The following is a 20,497-nucleotide window of genomic DNA, read 5'->3' as shown; positions in this document are numbered from 1 at the left end:
GTATCTGCAATTTGTTAATCTCCTATTTTGTAATAAATGCTAAAAAATTTACTGCATAAATGCTCAAGATTCGAAGGTTTTGTATATGTTTATGAACTATATTACATACAGGCAATGTAATCATGCACAATCTCTTCCAAATAGTCTTAAAAAAAAAAAACCACCGAACTATTTACATATATATGTATCAACATAGAGATATAATACTCCCTCCGTCCCACTTTAATAGACCTTGTCTGCTAAGGAAGACATATCGTTTACAAAGGAAGATGTATCGTCAGATTAGTTAGAAGTTATAGCGTCAGGGCTAATTAGATTTATTTTATTTTCTCTATTTTATTAATTGTAATTATTTGTATTTATATATATGAAAATATGACTCACTATCTTCTTGAGGTGAGTTTCATAAAACTCTCACACGGTATCATACATTTGTCAATTACACTTCAAATGTCTTGTTTTTTTTTTTTGGTTGTCCCACTTCAAATGTCATATTTCTCTTTATGGAAAAAGTTAGTCCCAAAAAGTGAGAATATTTGGAACTCGCGTCACGTTTTCAACTCTACACTACACCACTTAATAATTTAATTAATATTTTTCTTAAATTACTGTGTCAAAAAAAAAAGGACACTTAAAGTGGAACGGAGGGAGTACTTTTTTGAGATGTATATGTCCACTTAAGAATTGTATTATTTATTAATCTGCCATAGAAAAATAATTGTAATTATCTTATACTTACAAAATATCCTTAAGACTTCCAATTTGAAGAAAATAAATAAACTTTACTGGAATATTTGCTATATTAATTCAAATATAATTATAGTTTTTATGGTTTTTTGTGTAAGTTAAGTTGAACCTCAAACTCCCATTTAGTCGTGGCCAACTCACTATATTAATTAAGATGTTCCTTTTCAGAAGTTTAACTACTTACTTAAGTACAATCCTATGTCATTAATACATGACACGACTACATAAAAAATGACAAGCAAATGCCATCGGTTATAAATGTTAATTATAATTTATTATATTATATAATAAATTTTATTTTAAAATAACAAATTTGATTGTGAGACAAAATTATTGACACAAAAAATATTGGGACACTAGGTAATAAATAATAATGTCTTTTTATTTAGAAAGTCCTTAAGAAGTAAGAATTAATATTCTAAATTGTTCCTACTTTACTTTATTGCCTCGTTATATAAAATGGATTGAGCCAAATGATTGACCAATGCTTTATAATTAATAAACTTAAAAACTACATGCATGTGCATTGATTTCTTACAAATTAAGCTTATAAGAGACTTAGAGATCAAATTCACTTACAATCCATGTGCACTATATCTTCATTCGTACAAGTAACCTTAGAAGAAGCATGGGGGATCGATCATATTCCGTGGTTGTTTGGTTTAAGTAAATGAATGAAAATGAAATGAAATCAAATCAAATAAAGGAAGTAAGGGATTTCCCCCCCCCCCAGTATTTTGAGGGGTAACAAATTGAGCGAGTGTGTTACTTTCAAGTAAGGGAGTGTTTACTTTGGTGAATAAGCCTTGATTAATAAAAAATATTAAGATTAATTCCTTGTTTACTTTGATGGATTGCAATTTTAGGATATTCCAAGGCCCTTGATTATTTTTATCCTCCAAACTAGTTTTGCTTAATTCTTATCTCATCAAAAGGGTGGGATTGGAGTAATCCTACTCTTGAGGATAAAAATACTCAATCATCCATTTTATCAGTCATGCAAATTAAACGCCTTCTAAGGATATTAATTAACTCATTAATCAAACCAAACTATAAATAATGGATTCAATTAATTGAATCCCTTTCTAACCTCTAAAAACACCCAACCAAACGTGGCTCAGAGTCTTCGAGACAAACATTATAATGGCAAAAAGAAGTTACTGCCTATCTAAAACTATTCGAGGATTGAGATATTGTTGAGCTTGGCTTGGGTATACTATAATATCCAAATTGCATTAATAATAGCTTGATGTACATATGCACTCTAACTTAGTTTACTGTCCCATTCCATCGGAACAGGTAACGTCCGGAGTTCAATCTCCACTGATCTAACATCCAATGAAATAAACAAATAAATAAAAACATAGTGTAGTTTCTCATAATTCTTCCACCTAATCAAAAATTTTCCATCTAAAATTTGGAAAGCAACAAAGCTGGTCTGACTCTGAATCTGTTGGCGCTCCAAATAATCCGAAGAGCGATGAGCAGGTCCAGGTCTTGATAATAATCTGAACAAAATTCATTCTATAGAATTTAGTTAAATTAATCAGGAACAACATGAAGTAGAATAATTTTCAGAAAAGTTCTTGAGCCTCGCTTCGATATATAAACACGGGGGAAAAAATTCCCAACATGTCATGACTAAATTATGTAACAAAAACAATGATAAATAAGTTGAGGAGTTTATTTATTACCTCAAACAAAGTATTCTGTGAGGTAAGCCTCCTTGAGTAGGGGTTTTTGCAGGTCAGTTTAGTGAGTAATAGAGGTGGTTAAAAATGTAACAAAATTGTGACTGGGCACACACGGGAGCCACCAGAAGATGTCAAAAAATCACATAAATGAGCAGATAAATTAATGTACAAAATGAAGAGCCATATACTGTGGAATCTCATGGGGCCATTAGTCCTTCTATTGTATAAGAAAGTGATTGTGCCCAATCTGATTTCAGGAGGAGTGTTTGAAGTGTATGCATCACATCATAACCTGGATCAAGCTTCCGTTGCCAACCCTATCAGATATAAATCATCCATAGCTAATCAAAATCACCTCTCAACCAATATTTCTCCATTAACCTCAACTATACAACAGGAATGTAAATCAAAATATTCACATATGACATGTTATGCTGCATTCTAGCAGCTCTCAAACACACCTTGGCATAAATACGAAAATTAAACAAGAGACTACCTCAAGGACTAAAATAGTCACCATCACTGTGCAAACATTTCCATCAATATTAACTCTATGCCGCCGAACTTTCTCAAGTAGTTGGTGCATACAATCAGCAGGATGGACCAAATCTCCTTCAGGGGTACCCCAAAAATCAAATGACTCTTTCACTTCCTGCACCCATAGAAATCAAAAGGTGTTACAAGATGAGATATTCATTATCTCTAACCATACAAGACTAACATCTACAATGCTATGACATCTACTTCACAAGAAGATAAAGTAAAACACAACAATTTTAAAATCTCCCTAGAGAATGCATTTCACAAGTGGGAGGATACCATATGAGAATGGAATATGAGCATCATACAATTCTCTATGAAAACCAACATAAACTTGGGTTGTTCAACCACAAATTATGAGGTGATACAGAAAGAGGTTTCCTTCCTAACGAGTTTAGCCTGATAAAGCAACATAATACAAAATCACATTTAACTTCTTTTTCCATTTAGATAAGTGCAACTATCAATTATCGAGTGCTTATGCAATTATACAGTGATAATAGCAAAGTTGGATTAGCTTGTCTCATTTACACATGCTGAATCCACAACGGTGGTGGCTGTGATGAACTTTGTACAATATCAATAATAATCCAAAGTATAATTATATAATAATGGACAAAGTAGGAGCCTATCTACAATCTTCCTTATATGAGGGTTCAAACTAATATTGAAAATATCGAAACCAAAGAGAGACATTGATACACCCAGCCCATCCCCTAGCTTGGCCCTATTATGCTCTAGCCCATTAGCCCATTAGGTTTTTATTATTAGGTATAAATAATGTAATCTCTAAGTTTATTGAGTATGAAATGAATATTTTGGTTGATAGTTATCAAATCTCTCTCTTCTCTCTCGATTTGTGGAGTTTGAGCGACTCGAATTGCTCCACCGTTGATACGGATCGTATCAGACATCCAAGAATTTCTAATATCATACAGTATCTAAAATGCACCTGATTGCATGAAAATGCTAGTTGTTCACCTGGATGAAGGCCTCTGGATTTGGGCATTTCTGTTTCCTTGATAGTCTCAGTGTGCACTCTGCTGCAGTTCGGCCATCTCTACAAGCAACAGCTTTAAAGAAATCCAGTAAATTAATCTGGTCATTTTTAGAAAGCTCAGCAGTCATGCCCACATCAAGGAAAATAACATGAGGCTTCGCTTTAAAGAGCTTTTTGCGAGACGAGTTGCTCCGAGCAACACGAACAAGGATGTTTCCAGGATGCATGTCAGCATGAACAAAGTTATCAACCTAACAAAGGAAAGTCAAAATTTCAAGAAACAGAATCATCCTTTGCAAGTGATCATATTTGTTAACAATAGGAATAAGCATTCTCTTACCCACAGAAAGGTAGCTTCAAATATGAATAAATCATACAAGTAAATAATGCAAGTTTCCTTAGAGTGTAAATTGTAATATCATACCATGTTGAGATAAACACAAATAAAAGCCATTACCATTACAAAACATTTGCATTGCCCACATAAAGACTATCAAACTAAAAATGAGCATATTGGCAGCTTCAAGCTAACAGGCATCAAAACCAAGAGCATTGGCCAAGTAAATACTTCCTCCGTCCTTAAAAACTGTGACCCAATGAATATGGCATATGTTTTAATTTTAAGAAAAAATGTGGTAGTTGTGTTTGATTGGAGATTGGATCCCACACTTTTTTGTTAATAGTGAGAGGGAAAGTTTGTGGGGTCATTTCCAAATAAGGAAATGTCACAATTTTCAAGGACGGAGGGAGTACATTGTTGCGTCTTGCATCAAGACAAATTTTTTATTTATGAATGAGTGAACTTCAAGTCCCATATATGTTTCTATTAGTGTCCTATCATACATAAGAAAAGAAGTTCTCTACAATACAATTTCTCCGTGTGGATCAACAAAATAATCTAAGTTACCACTTCACATTTAACATCCATATATGGAATCAAAAGCTTATGGATGGAAGATAATTGCAATTATGTGCCACCCCAGCTATACAATAATTGTGGTAGAGCTAGCCTCATTGTACGTAACGAAACCAGAATTCCTCATACTCATAGAGAAGAGGCAGTACTGATATAAATGCACAAGGAAGATAGCAAAAAGTAATTAAAGAGAAAATGGCATGATATAATTAAGTTACCAGGAGCATTTTCAGTAGTGCATGGGTTCCAATGTGGGCAAGAGATCTTTTAATTCGTTCATTCCCCTGGTATTCGTCAACATAGTGTGAAACACTTTCTCCGTGTTCAAAACTTTCTACCAGAACAGCTGGATGTACCAGAGGATATATAGGTTTGGGGAAGGAAACATCCTTCCACATTCTAAAATTGTATATGAAGCGGCTCAAGTGGGCAGCTTCTCGAGCAAGATCAACTTGTGACATCATGAACACTGCAAACTGTTGGACACTTTCATCTAATCTCAACCAATTAAGGCCAGGAATAAATCCTGAAATCTTTGCTACAACATTAATGATCGCAAAATCCCTTTTTATGGATTCCCCAACTCCCGGGTGCCTCACCTTAACAGCAACTAGAATCGGATCGATCTGATGACCAGGGTATCGGGATCTCAATGAAGCTCGATGGACTTGAGCGATACTCCCCGATGCAACTGGTTCTTCCTCAAAATCATCAAAAATTTCAGAGATCTTACGACCAAAAGCTCTCTCAATTGTCTTTCTTGTATAGGCAAAATTGTGTTGGGGTGCTTTCATGTGAAGCTTTGACAGCTCTGTGCACAAGTCTTTAGGAAATAGATCAGGTCGTGTGGCTGCCCACTGGCCCCATTTAATAAACGCTGGACCAGCTCTTTCTAGAGTTAGATGGACAACCTGAAGCCATAATCTCCTGAAATGGGGCCCCAAACTATCTGCAAACGGTGCCATGCTGATGCTTGGAGTAAACAGAACAGCCAAATAAAAAGTTCTAATCAACATGAAAATCCCTTCAAATATGGAGAATATTAATCCAGTTACACAACTGTGGGTGTCTTGAGCATGCATGTATAAAGTATTCCTGGGATCGTAGACGGTATTTGTGGTCGGTGCAGCTTCCTCTGCCCATGCTAAATGGGTCCCACACACGAGAGCAAATATGCTCGGAACAACCATGTAAGAATAGCTAAAGCCTAAGCTAACAGCCTGAGCAATCTTCTCTATGGAGAGATGAGTTTGGGCATTTTGTATGGACTTTTTTGCCATGTTCTTCCAAACAATCCGGGTATGATAAGCTACGGTATTGCGAGCTGGACTTGTTGAATACCTCCTTGAGTAACTATTACAGAAACCTTTTCCATTTTCACAAGTTGCACCCCAAGCACGTCTTCTGCTGCGAAACAAGTAATGGAAGTACAATGTGTATCGAGAAGAACATATCTTGAGTCGGAGAGGTGCTCCATAGGCTGACCCATGTGCATTCATGCCAGATTGACAAGTCCGGAGAGACGATGATGCTTTCCCGAACAATCTGCCACATCTTAAGGAGATGGAATTCAAAATACCCATACTTGAGAAATATAAACAAACAACGTTTCCATAATCTAAATTTTAACAGCGTATAATGTGGAATTCCACTATAACAACGCGAGATGTTCATATTAATACATGTCAATAAAAGAAGGAATAACTCTATCATTCTAAAACTTGTTTTTCAATAACCTATGTATCTTTCAATAAACATAGAATGATCAAATGCTCGCGCGAAAACAACAAATGACGTGATGCAATAAATATACATAAAGCTTTACGAACCTTGACATAGCGAAAACTGTGCAGCAAAGAAACGCTGATAGAATGACGCGCGCATGAGGCGTAGTAAGTTTTCGACGAGCATCTTCTAACGATTAATGAAGGATTCGACCATACGAATCACACCCTTCACAAATTCAAGATTTCCCACAAAAACATAAGAAATTTATAAAACGAGATTTTATGCATTAGCATAGAAACTGAAGAGATGGAAACCAATGATATAGATAGAAATTTAGGGGAATGATCGTTATTAAGTTAACCTAGGCGCATGCGGCGAAAGATGAAATGATTGTGATGATGAAGACGAAGAACGATATTGTGTTGAGGAGGTTAGATCCACATGCCCTATGTTTCGCTAATTTGCCATTGAAAAATAATTGTAATTATCTTATACTAATAAAATATCCTAAAGATTTGCAATTTGAAGAAAATAAACAAACTTTACTGCAATATTTGCTATATTCAAATTTATTTATGGTTCTCTGTGTAAGTTAAGTTGAACCTCAAACTCCCATTTGGTCTTGGGCCAACTCACTATATATATTAAGATGTTCCTTTCATATGCATGACATTGAGACATGACATGTCTAAATAAAAAATGACAAGTAAATCTCATTGATTATAAATATTAATTATAATTTAATATATTATACTCTCTCTGTCCCAATGAAGTTGAGTTTTTGGGTCATCTCAACGAAGTTGAGTCATTTCCCTTTTTGAAATAGTTAAAGCTACTAATTACACCTTATTTTTCCTAAACACATGATTACTCTCTCTTTCATTCTAGTTTTTCATTTCACTTTTTCACTAAACACTACCTCTTTAACGAATTTGATTGCGAGGCAGGAGTACTGACACAAAAAATATTGTGACTTCAAAAATATTGAGAACTTAGTATAATATCTGAGAATTAGATATCCCTGAACAACGATTACATATTCTCATTTCGAATAGAGCTCAAAATGACTGTATCTAAATTTAAATTTAACCGGACTACAGTAATTAATATATAAGTATTAATTAAAAAATACATGGCGGCGCACAAGACAAGTCACAAGACGAAAGAGAGAAACACTATATATAGTGTAGAGAGAGAGAGTAGTTAATTAGTTAACGTGTCTTGTTTCCAGCAGGTTGTTTCTGAGAATTGAAATAGAAAGCAGCGACGGGGAGACCGAGTTGATTCTCGCTCGCAAACTGGCGCGTATTGAAAAGTCCTCGCTCCGCCGGCTTCCCTTTCACCGTCTCCATAAGCCCCGCCTGCCGGAATGCTGCAAATACGTGACGATGGATCCCGATCGGCGGCTGTGGCCCCATGTACGCCATTAGCTCCTTCCCTACAACATATATTTTTACTTACTGTATCCCATCTCACTAAAATACATAATTAAGTTCATGGCGCCATCACTACCTTCACTGGCATCGGATCCCTCGGGAATATTTATGACTAGCCTGCATGCACAACCGATCGAACAACTCTCAATTAATGAAATTTGATTGTTGAGCACCTAATCATCTAGCTGTGTTGCATGTAATGATTCGTACAAAGCATCTTGTAATTAATAAAGAGATCGAATTTAACATGCGGTGAAGTTTGGAATATGTTACCAATGGAGCCACTCTCTAAATGCGGGTTCACTCGGACTAGGAGCATCAGGATCAACCATGACCTACTCATGTGCCCAAAAATAAGCAAGTCATCATCATGAGTCATGCATATATTACAATTATAATTATGAACATAAATATTTTGATGTGACTTGAGTGTAGTAGGGGCTTACAAGAGTGTAGTAGTTATTTGGAGAGCCGGTGATACGGACTTTAGGCCTTTCAGCAGCGGAGGAAGGCTTCAGCTTGCCGCCGTTAATGCTGATCTTTTGAGTGGCGTAGCGCACCGCCAGCTCCGCCGTCGGAACGAAGATGTCGAGCACATCCCCGACTACTCTGCCCACCACCAGCGGATCCAGCGACGCCCTACGCATCTTGATCGATCGCCCCTTTGCAGATTACTTCTAAATTGTGAAATTAATGGTATGGGAGAGAGAGAGGATATAAGGAGTCAGGAGAAGACACGTTGTGAAATTGGGGTGATGATGAACTACGTGGTGCAAAGGTTCGGACAAGTGTTGACACAGATTCTCTACATACTCCAATATTCTTCAGTTATACCATCACTACACCTTACATGTTACATAAAAATCTGTCATAATTAACAGTGTTTGATGAAGTTAATTTTGATGGTAAAAATTTACTCTAGCAGAAACTATTGAAATTCAAGAAATCAGTTTTTGCTCAAAAGTGGTTTCGTAGCTTGAAAAACCGATTTCGTAGGTACAATATCGATTTTTCTTTTTTTTTCTTTTTTACAAAAGTACACTGATAGAAACCGATCTTTCGCTACTGATTTCCAATTAATTAGTTCAATTATCCAACTATTAATTAACTAATTAAACCCAAATTTAATATATCAAATATATATACCATAATCTAGTCCATATATTTCAATCTCTCACTTCAAGTACGGTCCAAACTTTGAAGACATTTGTAAAAAGGACCTAAACAGTAAAAAAATAGCCTGAAGTTTGAAGTCATTTGTAAAAATAATACTATGAACTTTAAAAAGTGTGAAAAATTACCTAAACTTTAGAATCATATTTGTAAAAATGGGCTGAACTTTAAAATATACAAAAAAATATCTGAAACTTTGAAATTAATTTTAAAAATGATTTGAACTTTAAAAAAAATAGCAAATATCCCGGCCCAAACTTTCACAAATACAAAAATGCCTTGAATTGACGGCGTGGAATACCCCAAGTTGATATAAAAATTACATGAGAAATCTAAATTCACCTAGGGCATGTTTGTTTGGCACGGATTCTGTCCTGGGAAAGTAATCTGATTCCAAAATATTAAATTCCTGTGTTTGGTTAAATTTTTGTCAGATAGAGAAAGTAATCATAATCCCGAAAACAAGGAAAGTAGTACAACTTTCCAAGATTCTTATTCCTAGCTTTTCTTAGGTATTCTTTTTCCTCATTCTCAGGATTCTTACTTACATATATATACAATATTATTTTTTTATTAAATAAAAATTATTATTATTATTATTATTATTATTTTAAGAAAATCATAATTTAATTTTTAGAATTATGAATCATACTTATTATTATTAATTAATTAATTAATTAATTCATGAATTATTTTAAGAAATCATAATTTAATTCTTAGAATTATGAATCATACTTATTATTATTATTATTATTATTATTATTATTATTATTATTATTATTATTATTATTATTATTATTATTATTATTATTATTATTATTATTATTATTATTATTATTATTATTATTATCTAAGAAAAAAAATGAATTTAATTTCAGAATTATAAATCATTTGTACTTTGTTGTTACTATAAAATTAAGGGTAAATATCACTTTAAACCCCGAACTATTTTCACACTATCAATTATATTCTGAATTATTGAAAATAATTTTTTAAACCTCGAAAATTATATTCTGAATTATTGAAAATTAAGGGTAAATACCACTTTAATTCTTACATATATTAATTAAATATATTTATTTAATGATACAATCCAGAATCCTAACAATTAATTTTGATATTTCCAAACATTGGATAATGAATCTATTAGGATTTATTTTCCATGGAATCATTTTCTTGGGAATAACAATCCCAATTCAGATTACTTTCCTGACAAACAAACATGACCCTAGTGTATTCCCAAATAAATATGAATTCTTTTTTTTCCCCTATTAACCCTAGCCTCGAACAGATAATTTTATTTTCTCTCGCAGAAAAAATGTGTTATCATACTTGTGAGAATCCAGTGAATAATTTATGAAATATTGGTTGGTCTTCTTTGTTAAGGAATTCCATCAACATAATTTATATGTCTGTACAAGCCTATGTTTCTATGATTCCAAAAGTTTAAAAAATTCGTATCGTTATGCTTGTGGATTTTGTCAACAATATTTTATAAGAGAAAATTGGTATAAAATTAGGATTCGCAGAAGAGGAGAGCTCTTATATTTCGTTAGGAATATTCCAAGTAAATTAAAAAATTTCATGTAAACTTCGGATCTTATATGTTGTCGTATTAAAAAGAATGTAAGTCCGTGTCAATTTTATACTTATGAAAGTTCATGATATTTTTACTATTATATGATCCACTTGATCATAGTCAATTACCTTTAGGGTGCATTTACTTTGATGGATAAATTTATCATGAGAAAATGATGGATAACAAAAATTTATGCATTTAAATGCCTCTTTTCTTTTCCCACATTTTATACAAAAGAGAAGTTCACCATTTTTCTTTCCTTATTTTCATGACTTAATTGAATATATATATCATTTGCATTATTTGTCAATAACATTTGGTCAAACTAAATAATATAGAGAATATGGATGTTATATTGAAATTATAATCGAGGAATGAATCATATTTTTAGCTATACTAATATATGGTCAATAACACAAAAAACGAACAATCAGACCATCTACAGAATCGATCGAATAAATCAGAGGTGGCAGTGATGGTTACTTTGTTGAGAATGTGAAAATTTACATAACCATTTAGGAGGGTGTATTGGTTTGGGATTAACTTGGATATGACAATAAATTTATAAATATTTTTTATTATCTTTAAAATAAAAGACTATAGTAAATAAAGTGAGAGGATAATCCCCCATTGCCAATCTATGACGAAATCCATGAATCGTTTATAGACTGCATGTCAGCTGAGGTGTCAGATGGGCAGGCCGGGCCGCCGGGCTAGTCCAAAAAATTGGGTGATAGAAGTCCATTCAGCATCGAGTTTTCTTGTTGGGCCACCGCCAGGCTTAAATCTAATATGTAGAGTCGGGCTTCCTCTTGCTAAACTATTTTTGGGCCTTTTAAAATATAGATCGAATCGCTTAAAATCCGATTTCATAGCTTCACCTATTACTATCTACTATCTATTACATCGTGTATTGCTTCTCTTCTTGTACGTTACTTATGTATAAAGTCTCCTTGTGGATTTTGCATTAATTTTTGCATAACAAATTTACTTGTTCATTCGTAATAATAATTACAAAAAGCGATAAGGTGGTCTCGAGACCCTAGGGGCATTGGTAATTTGGTTTACAGATGATGGATGCCTGCCTCGTAGAGGTGTCGAATTATTCGTACCAAAAATTTTGGTTACTCGAGCACAAAATTTCATAAATTCTAGTAATCGAAACTGAACCCAAAATTTATTCGAATAATCGAGAAAAAGAAAAAGAAAGCAATTGTTGTATGCTATGATCAATATTCGAACTGTGGTACAAACTGTGAAGATAAAGGAATACATTATGCATCATTAGCTCAACATAGTCCTTTTATTTCAGTTCATATTATTATGAAATGATCTCTCATTATCTCAAATTCTAGTTCAACTGATTCGGTTAGATTCGATTATCAAATGAACCGGTATTCGATATCCATTTAAACAGTCCTACTCATGTCAGAGGTAAACTTCAAGAAAGTTAAATATTTCTTAAGAGCAAAAAATGTCGGCAGTGTTTCAATGCATGACATCATGTCGAAGATAAAGTTTAAGAAAGTTGAATATTTCTCCTTGGTTCTATTAATTAGTTACTAAAAATTTCTTGTGTAATCAGATGTCATATTTCTTAATGACAACGTTGTCCACAAACCAGCTAACAGAACCTAAAAATGCTTTGGAACAAAAATCTAATTAGCTGGTTTATTTATGTAAAGAGTTGACAGACATTTATTTTACTGACTTTTACAATTTTTAAGCATATTTATCACATTTATCATAAAAGAAGAAGAAGCATATTTATCACATATAGGCCTGTCATAGTCATATTGTCAAATGTGGAGTTTCTTGGAAGACTTTTATTATATTGGGGATGATGCCAAAAATATTATGGGATATTCGTCACACACTGCAAATTATATATGTACATGAATTTCGTAATAACATGTCATATAATTAGAGTTTCGTCACACACCCATGATATATACACCAATTTCGTAATAACATGCACAACCATCTACTTGTAAATTAAAAATAATTATTATATAATCAATTATTAAATAAATAATCATATATAAAGTAAAATTTTGAAAATGAAAAATACTATTAAACCCTAATTATAAAAATTAATCCTAATAAAAATGATTAACTAAAAAACAATTTTCTTTTCTCTTGAAATACTCAAAATTAGAAATCATTTTATTAGGATTTTGAGTTAATTATTTTTAGGGTTGAATGTTCATAATTAGAGTTTAATAATATTTCATCTTTTCAACATTTTAATTCTGTAGGCACTCAAATTTTTTTTTTTTATAAAGTAAATAAGTAAATAAAGAAATTTTAAAGACCGCGCGATCGAGGACTGGGACCCAGAACTTTAGATCTTGGGCATTAACCTCCTACCACTAGGTCAACACACGCACACTAGGCACTCATTTATTTAAGATTTGATTATATCTATTATGTTTTTGAAGAATAAAATGTATAATGAACAAATTGGTCCAAAACGACACAGTATTTGGCACAGCAGGGACTGCTGTGATTCTTTTTGCCATAATTTGGACCTACTGATCAAACATGAATTAAGTACTCATAACTTTATTTAGGACTTTTCATCTTCATTAATTCCTTCAATTTTCCATCTACTGCTTACAAGTTACAACTACCCATAAAATGTTTGATAATTTGCTGGAAATAATTAATTAACATAAATCTACTGCTTACAGTCGTTTATGTTAGTCTTAAACTTGTTGAAATTGCTCTCGACAATTTCCTTATTAAGCCTTGACGTGTAACTATTAAAAAAGCTTAGGTTCAAGCCCAACTTAAAGACCACAAATAGAAATATAGAATTGTTAACCCTTTTATTAGGTCTTGCCAAACTTAAGTCTCAAAAGAAGCAACAACCAACAACTCCTGTAAAACTAATCAGCACTGCAATCATTCTCACCTCCAAATTATTTGCTATCCCAAGAGAGAACGATTACCAAAAGTCAACCATAATAATCAGAAAGATTAATAAAAATACTAGGCAGGCCCCATTTCACACTTTCTTTAGTTGAAAAACTCCATCCTTTTAAGCACAATTTCTCGGGTTGATGGACTAAATAATGCCAAAAAGGAAAGAGGTGGTCTTGGTACATTCGAGTGTACCGTACAACGGGCTTACACTTTCATTTAAACTTTAACTCATGCCCTGATTTGAACCCATATCCTAACTCAACCCATATAAATAATACTATTCTGAGTACGGGTCAACCCGGTTGTACGGTACACTCAGGTGTACCGAAGATTTTGTGAAAAGGGGAAAACACCCAAATTAAACACAAAATAAAAAGCAAGATTAATTAGTCCGAGGCTAGGGGGAAAAATGGAAAAGACACGAGCACACTTTTAAGAGTCGTCGAGTTTATTCAAAACTTTGAAAGTGCTTTTTCTTTGGGCGGTCGAGCCAGATAGTGAAAGAAAGGCCTTCTCAAGCAAAGCACTGACTTTTCATTTTTGGATCATGGTCGGCTTCTATTGCATGTATTTTCCTTACATTTTCGACCCTGTATTTTTCGACACGTTAATCCTATTAATCATGCTTATTAATCACCTTGCCCACCTCAATCGATTAACTTAATAATCTAAAATCACATTGATTATCCAATTTAAAATGAATTATAAGAAAACGGAAGAAACAGTTGCACCCAATTTTCAGTTCATTAAAGAATGGAGTACTATTAAGGTAAATATTTCATCCTATATTGAGTGTTTACGGATTCACGGGCGATTACTTTTGAATATAGGAGTATTAATTTTGTATTATTGATAAAACGCATGATTGGATATTTTTATTCATAAGAGTAAGATTTCTAATCTCACTTATTCAAAAATTGAGATTCAGTGTACCACATTCGATGTCTCATTTTTTATTTTATTTTTCTTGCATTCTTTTTTTTTTTTAATTTTAATTTTGCATGCTTTAATTTAATATTATGATTATTAACTAGGATTTGTTCCATCTAATTAGGGTGTGTAATTATTTTTATAATTTAATTTTACTTTTATTAACTAATAATATGTTAATAAATTCTAAAGTATGGTATATAATTTTTAAAAATTTATTTTTATAGAATAAAAATTAAGTATGATTAATATTATTAATTATAATAAATTTTATTTTTATAAAAAATAGTAGTATTAAAATACTAGATAACTAGATATAATAGTGGGACATTTTGACACACATAAAATTGTGGGGCACTGAATCTATCAAGGTTAGTCTTATTATTTTTATCTATCGAGGTTAATTAATCATCAAAAGTAAATGTTCCCTTAATTTAAATAGATAAAAATAGAATAGGTTAATCTATGGTCATTCCTATGGTTTGAATTAATTTTGATTTAGTCATATTCCATTAAAAGTGTAGAATTAATGGAGAAATTTTATAAATTAAGGATAAAAATACTCAATCATATATTTTATTAATCATAAAATAACAAACTAAATCTCCTCAACCTGAAGGATTAGCTTGTATAGATTAACTTCCTTCCGTAGTTCAGTGATTGATAGTCTCAGTCTGTCTCTCCCTGATCTAAGATTATATATTTTGGTTATCATATAAACCCTTTATTATTACTACAGCAAATTGTAAAATAACTAACTTTATTCATATAAAAAAAATTATATTGGAGAAACTTCATTCTTATATTTTCTCCATCCTATTGATAATGACTTCTTTTCATTTCTGTTTGTCTCATTGATAATGACTTAGTTCAAAAATAAAAATAATTAGGATCCTTAACTCTCCTTAATTCTCGTGTCCAATTTACATTACACTCTAAACAAGTGATACTCACTTAATTTACACCATAAATTTTCTTTACACCTCCTCCTTACAAGTCATTTACGTTACAGTTTACACCCTAAATATCTCCTGCTTAATTCATATGCTCAGATAAAGTAGTGAGTCATTATTAATAGGACAGAGGAAGTATTATTTAACGAAATTTAGGATCTATAATACTCCATCTCAATTCAATAGGCAACATGACTTGAGTACGAATAGTTAATAACGAATAAGAGAGAAAAAATAGATTTTTTGAGAGTGTATTTGTCAAAAAAGTAAGAGGAAGTAAAAATATTTATTTTTTTAGTGAAAAAGATTTAATTATATGAGTTATGTGGGCAATGTATGTTAGATATTGTTTTTTCATTATAAAAAAGTGACCTATTAAAATGGGACATCCAAATAAAGAAATATGATATATTATACGATATAGTAATTAAATTTACTTGTTAACCTTCAAGACAACATATGATACATTTATATATAATTAAAAATTACTCCATATTATTAAAACATTAGTAATATGAGTATATAAGTGAAGTATCTCGAAATAGAATATTGATCTACAATGGAGTAAATGAAACCCAACCTCACGAGTGAATGGCACGGAAAAGTTCAAAATTGTACAATGCATGACGCATTTGTGACATGTAAATGACGTCCATCGCAAATTTAATGGCCGCAAAGACCCTCTCACCTTCCTTCGGATGGTTAAGGCTGCACAAACTTTTTATACTTTAAAATAAATATTTTTGACTACTGAAAAATGCATACACACCTCGATAGCAATATCTTCTTACCTATTCATCATACTACTGTAATTTATATCATAATCTATATGATTGTTAATTAGTACATTGAGGTACAAAAATAATTAAGAACTGAGGATTTTGTCATTCGAAATCTTCCAAATACTGTATTAACGTCTCCTGCTTTTATAAAACAGAAAATGTATTTTCTGATATACTCGCATTAATGTACTCCCTCCGTCCACTAATTGTTTAACACTTCCCCTAGGACAATAATTAGTGGACGGTTTACACTTCCCCTAGGACAACAATTAGTGGACGGAGAGAGTATTATATATCTTCCTTGAACTGTGATTTGAACATTAAAACGTTTGTAATGAAGAATTTTAGATCAACTCACATATACCAATTAGGGTTGTGAATTAATATATAGCTCGAAATGATTGATCGATTTGAATTAATAGATTGAATAAAAAGATGGAGGATTAAAATGAAAAAAATTTAATCGGGGTACCCCAAATTAAATAGTCTAAAACCCCGATAAGACTAGCTGAAAATCGAGTGGATGATCACCAAAAATGTTAATCCGACATAAAAATAGATAATTGACTCAACTAAATAAAATGTAAAAAGTTATGACTGAAAATTTTTAATTTAACAAAAATTTAGTGTTAAACAGTTGGATAAAACTGAGGCAAAATTAAACCGGATGTGGCCGATTGGCCGTGGGGGCAGCCGGCGACCCGTGCGGGAGTGGGGCCCAGTGTCTCTGTCATTGGCACCACGTGTCCCGGCGCTGTCGTCACCGAGGGTTTGACGAACGCCTCATTTATTGTGTGGGAGGACAAAAAAGACGATAAATTGCACAAGAGCCACGCCATGATTTTTAAGTAAAGCTAAATATCCCTTTTTTATTTTTTTCGAGTGGTCCCTAGCGCCACCCCAGCATCTGACACGTGCCCACCTATTTTAGTCAAACCCCTGCTTAACCCATGCACATTGTTTACACAATTATATTATCATTACTTTATTACTACGTAAACAGTAAAGTCATAACAGGTGGCGCCTCCACGCGTCAGCTTCTATGGCCACTGTCGGCGGCTGGGCTACCGCCGCCGCAACTCCGCTGTCGGGGTGAATGAAACCATCTTCTCGCTGCTAAATCTATCTTCCTTTTTTCTGTACGTATCAACTTTTGGATTAATTTAAGTTTAAGTGTCATCAATAAATTATGGATCTAGTTTGCCCCTTTAAGCAAGTTTGCCAGACAATGATGCGAACTAATAATAAAAGATATGAGGTTACTAAAAATAACAAGATATACTAATTAATGTTATCAAGAAAGTTGTAGCTATTCACAATAATTAATGATGTGGTCTCCGCTTTGGTATCCATGCAAATATGAAATACATTGAAGCATGATAATTAAATAGATAATCCGCTACCAAATTCAGTATATTAGCACAAACAATGTTCGTGTTCTTTATGACGTGTATATAATAAATAAATTGACAGAAAGTCTAATGTGATTTTGACTCTTTGGATGTATCAATTTTACGCATTTTTATTTTTCCCCGATGTATTCCCCTCGCTCCCTCTTTTTTACTATACAATTATATCAATAATTGAAGAGGAGTCCAATCAATTTCGATTAATTGATGGATCATGACATTGATCATATCCAGACAAGAAAGCCAGAAAAGAAACTGAGACGGCATAATAATTTTCTAACATTTTTTTTTTTTTGATCAGTAATAATAATTTTCTAACATATCAATTGTTAAAGAAAGATGGTGATGCCTAGTGAGCACTAGCTAGAAAAATTAATTGAACAAGTTATACTAGAACACAGATAATGATTTTTACAAGAAACATGGAACTTGAGACTTGAGAAAGATCATCACGGGACAAACTAAACAAAGAAGAAGGAAAAAGTCCGCATCGCTTTGCACGGATCGGATGGTAAAAAATTCAGATGAAATCGGCGACATCCAAGATCTCCGCCGGAAGCTCAAACTTCAACATATCGCTGCAGTAACTCTCCCTCTCATCTTCGGTGCTGCCGGCGGCGGCGGTCATATTGTAAGTGGAACCGGAATGCAACGGCGTGGGGCTCGACGAGGGCGTGGAGATGTTGGACAAAACGGATTGGAAGCTGAAGTTGTTGTTGCTACTGTTAGACTGAAAGGTCGAAGTCTCCGACGACGGCGCCGGATCCACCACCGACTGATCCGAACCGTAATACCCATAGTTGGGGAGCTGATCAGCATAATCAAAAACCGAGCCGTCATTTTGGTGCCAGTCCCCAAATCCGGCCGGATTCTGGGCGTCGTATTGAAGGAACTGATCATCTTGATTGTGATTAGCGAGTGTGGTCGGAGATGGAGAAACTTGATTGTTGCAATTTGTGATTGGTTGGTTTTGAAAGGAGGCGTGGTTTGGACGGTCGGAGGAGATGAAGGAAGACGCCAACCTTATTAATTCGGGATTGATGAAAGGCTGCATTCCTAGTAATCTGGAGAAGTGGATGATGTTGGAGGGTTGTTGTTGGGCGTAGAGGGAGGAGTTAAGGAGGTCGAGGAGGTCGAGGCGGGGGCTGTGAGTGACGGGGTCGATTCCCATTCGGAGCAGCCGCTTTCGAATGTGAGTGTTCCAGTAGTTCTTGATCTCGTTGTCGGTTCTGCCGGGAAGTCGCCCAGCTATCGCGGACCATCTGTGTTGATTAATTTCAATAAAATCAATAATTTTCCTCTTTTAGAAAGCTCCATATATGAGTATAAAACTAATTAAGGAGTATTTTATTACTAGTTGATGATAAATTAAATAACGTACTTGTTGCCGAGGATGCTGTGCAGTTGGATGATCGTTTCTTCTTCCTCGAAGGAGAATCTTCCTCTCTTGATATCGGGCCGGAGGTAGTTGGTCCACCGCAGTCGGCAACTCTTCCCGCATCTTTGCAGACCTAAATTAGAAAAATGGAGTTTGAGTTTGAGTTGGAAATTGAATTGGAGTGTAAAGCAGTAAAAATGAGTAGAATTTATACTAACCAGCATTCTTTGGAAGAGTTCTCCAGTTGCCGTAACCGTTTTTCTGAATGTAATCCATGAGTTTCTGATCTTCTTCTGGAGTCCAAGGCCCCTTTTTGAGGCCATTTTTGTCACAGCAAGGAGCTCTTCCCATTGCGAGTGAGTACGAAAAATAGTAGGAGAGAGGTGTGTAGGTCCCTAACATAAAAACAGGGTTTGGAGAAGGGTATATATATAGTCAGAAAGGATTAATAGAAGGTTAGAAGCGAACAAATTGAAGTCAAAAGGATTCGGTGCCGTCCCTATTACTCACATAGTCGACGTGTCCCAAAAAATTGAGGGAAACCAATTAATCCGCTGGTGAAAACATTTCCGTACTTCTCAATTACGTAACTATTGCATACTGTGCTTATTAATTACACATGTTCCATTCTCATTCCAATTTCACCATACGCGTCTTATTCGGTTTTTAATTTAATTACCATCCCTTCATATTACATTTATGATTACCGTCCATTCACATTATATTAATACTACTCCATTTACATGATTTTGCATTAGTGCGTTCAGTATGAATGTTCACAATTTGTGAAATTTCTTGGAATATATAATTGTATGACTCTCATCTGTCATGTTAATTAGGGTTCTTTCTACAGAGGGAAGAAGGTTAATTAGCTGTAAATTAGGACCGTTCAACATAATTTTTCCAGACACCAAATCGCTCTGTATATATATTATATGAAAATTAATGGCTAAATGATGCACTATTATGCCTAATTAATATTTTGACCACAAAGTTTAGTCACGTATAGTACATAGAACAAAAATCATTTTTCGGCTCCTCGCTTTCTGGATTCACATTAGCTGTCTTCAACACACACACAAAAAAGGACACGTAACCCCCACCAAAAGTATAAATGTAGGAGTAATTTAATTGTGTGTGTATATATATATATATATATATATATATATATATATATATATATATATAAATAAAGCTATATAGGTTTTCAAACCAATGGAACTGCATGGCTTGAAATTGAAGCCAGCTTCATGGAGCCATGTAGCTTCCCTCACAATTAAAAGACTATTCTGTACATGCCTGGA

The 20,497-nt window shown here is 33.6% G+C and overlaps 3 protein-coding genes across 8 annotated transcripts; all 3 read right to left on the bottom strand.

The window, feature by feature from the left end:
• Positions 1-1,961: 1,961 nt before the first annotated feature.
• On the bottom strand, positions 1,962-7,112 carry LOC130985679 (uncharacterized). 6 transcript variants are annotated; one of them, XM_057908758.1, is made up of 7 exons: positions 6,987-7,112; positions 6,727-6,850; positions 5,116-6,451; positions 3,963-4,232; positions 2,938-3,093; positions 2,442-2,758; positions 2,071-2,255 (listed from the first exon to the last, which is right to left on the bottom strand). In XM_057908758.1, the coding sequence occupies exons 2-6, from the start codon at positions 6,732-6,734 to the stop codon at positions 2,639-2,641; spliced, it is 1,890 nt and encodes a 629-aa protein (XP_057764741.1). In that variant the 5' UTR covers positions 6,735-6,850; positions 6,987-7,112; the 3' UTR covers positions 2,071-2,255; positions 2,442-2,638. The 6 variants fall into 6 exon arrangements, with proteins under 6 accessions (XP_057764743.1, XP_057764741.1, XP_057764745.1 ...); XM_057908762.1 differs by having other exon boundaries at positions 5,116-6,442; XM_057908759.1 differs by having other exon boundaries at positions 2,630-2,758; positions 6,727-7,084.
• Positions 7,113-7,836: 724 nt separating this feature from the next.
• On the bottom strand, positions 7,837-8,708 carry LOC130985678 (protein MOTHER of FT and TFL1-like). Its single transcript, XM_057908756.1, has 4 exons — positions 8,508-8,708; positions 8,335-8,396; positions 8,138-8,178; positions 7,837-8,063 (listed from the first exon to the last, which is right to left on the bottom strand). The coding sequence occupies exons 1-4, from the start codon at positions 8,706-8,708 to the stop codon at positions 7,837-7,839; spliced, it is 531 nt and encodes a 176-aa protein (XP_057764739.1).
• A 9,414-nt stretch (positions 8,709-18,122) lies between these two features.
• Positions 18,123-19,590, bottom strand: LOC130985677 (transcription factor MYB102-like). The gene is made up of 3 exons (XM_057908755.1): positions 19,412-19,590; positions 19,197-19,326; positions 18,123-19,077 (listed from the first exon to the last, which is right to left on the bottom strand). Exons 1-3 carry the CDS (start codon positions 19,542-19,544, stop codon positions 18,336-18,338), a joined length of 1,005 nt encoding a protein of 334 aa, XP_057764738.1. The 5' UTR covers positions 19,545-19,590; the 3' UTR covers positions 18,123-18,335.
• Between the last annotated feature and the right edge of the window lie 907 nt (positions 19,591-20,497).

Source organism: Salvia miltiorrhiza, chromosome 5, assembly GCF_028751815.1.
Source record: "Salvia miltiorrhiza cultivar Shanhuang (shh) chromosome 5, IMPLAD_Smil_shh, whole genome shotgun sequence".
Lineage (NCBI taxonomy): Eukaryota > Viridiplantae > Streptophyta > Magnoliopsida > Lamiales > Lamiaceae > Salvia > Salvia miltiorrhiza.
Note: the sequence above shows the minus strand (reverse complement) of the source record. Positions and strands in the feature narration are given on the sequence as shown.

Coding starts and splice junctions, on each gene's coding strand:
- LOC130985679 (XM_057908758.1), bottom strand. Junction 4,233..5,115: donor CACTACTGAAAATGCTCCTG/GTAACTTAATTA, acceptor TTCCTTTGTTAG/GTTGATAACTTTGTTCATGC. Junction 2,759..2,937: donor TGACTATTTTAGTCCTTGAG/GTAGTCTCTTGT, acceptor TATATCTGATAG/GGTTGGCAACGGAAGCTTGA.
- LOC130985677 (XM_057908755.1), bottom strand. CDS start 19,544: ATGGGAAGAGCTCCTTGCTGTGACAAAAATGGCCTCAAAAAGGGGCCT. Junction 19,327..19,411: donor AACTCTTCCAAAGAATGCTG/GTTAGTATAAAT, acceptor TTTCTAATTTAG/GTCTGCAAAGATGCGGGAAG. Junction 19,078..19,196: donor CACAGCATCCTCGGCAACAA/GTACGTTATTTA, acceptor TAATCAACACAG/ATGGTCCGCGATAGCTGGGC.
- LOC130985678 (XM_057908756.1), bottom strand. CDS start 8,708: ATGCGTAGGGCGTCGCTGGATCCGCTGGTGGTGGGCAGAGTAGTCGGG. Junction 8,397..8,507: donor CAAATAACTACTACACTCTT/GTAAGCCCCTAC, acceptor GCACATGAGTAG/GTCATGGTTGATCCTGATGC. Junction 8,064..8,137: donor GGGATCCGATGCCAGTGAAG/GTAGTGATGGCG, acceptor TATATGTTGTAG/GGAAGGAGCTAATGGCGTAC.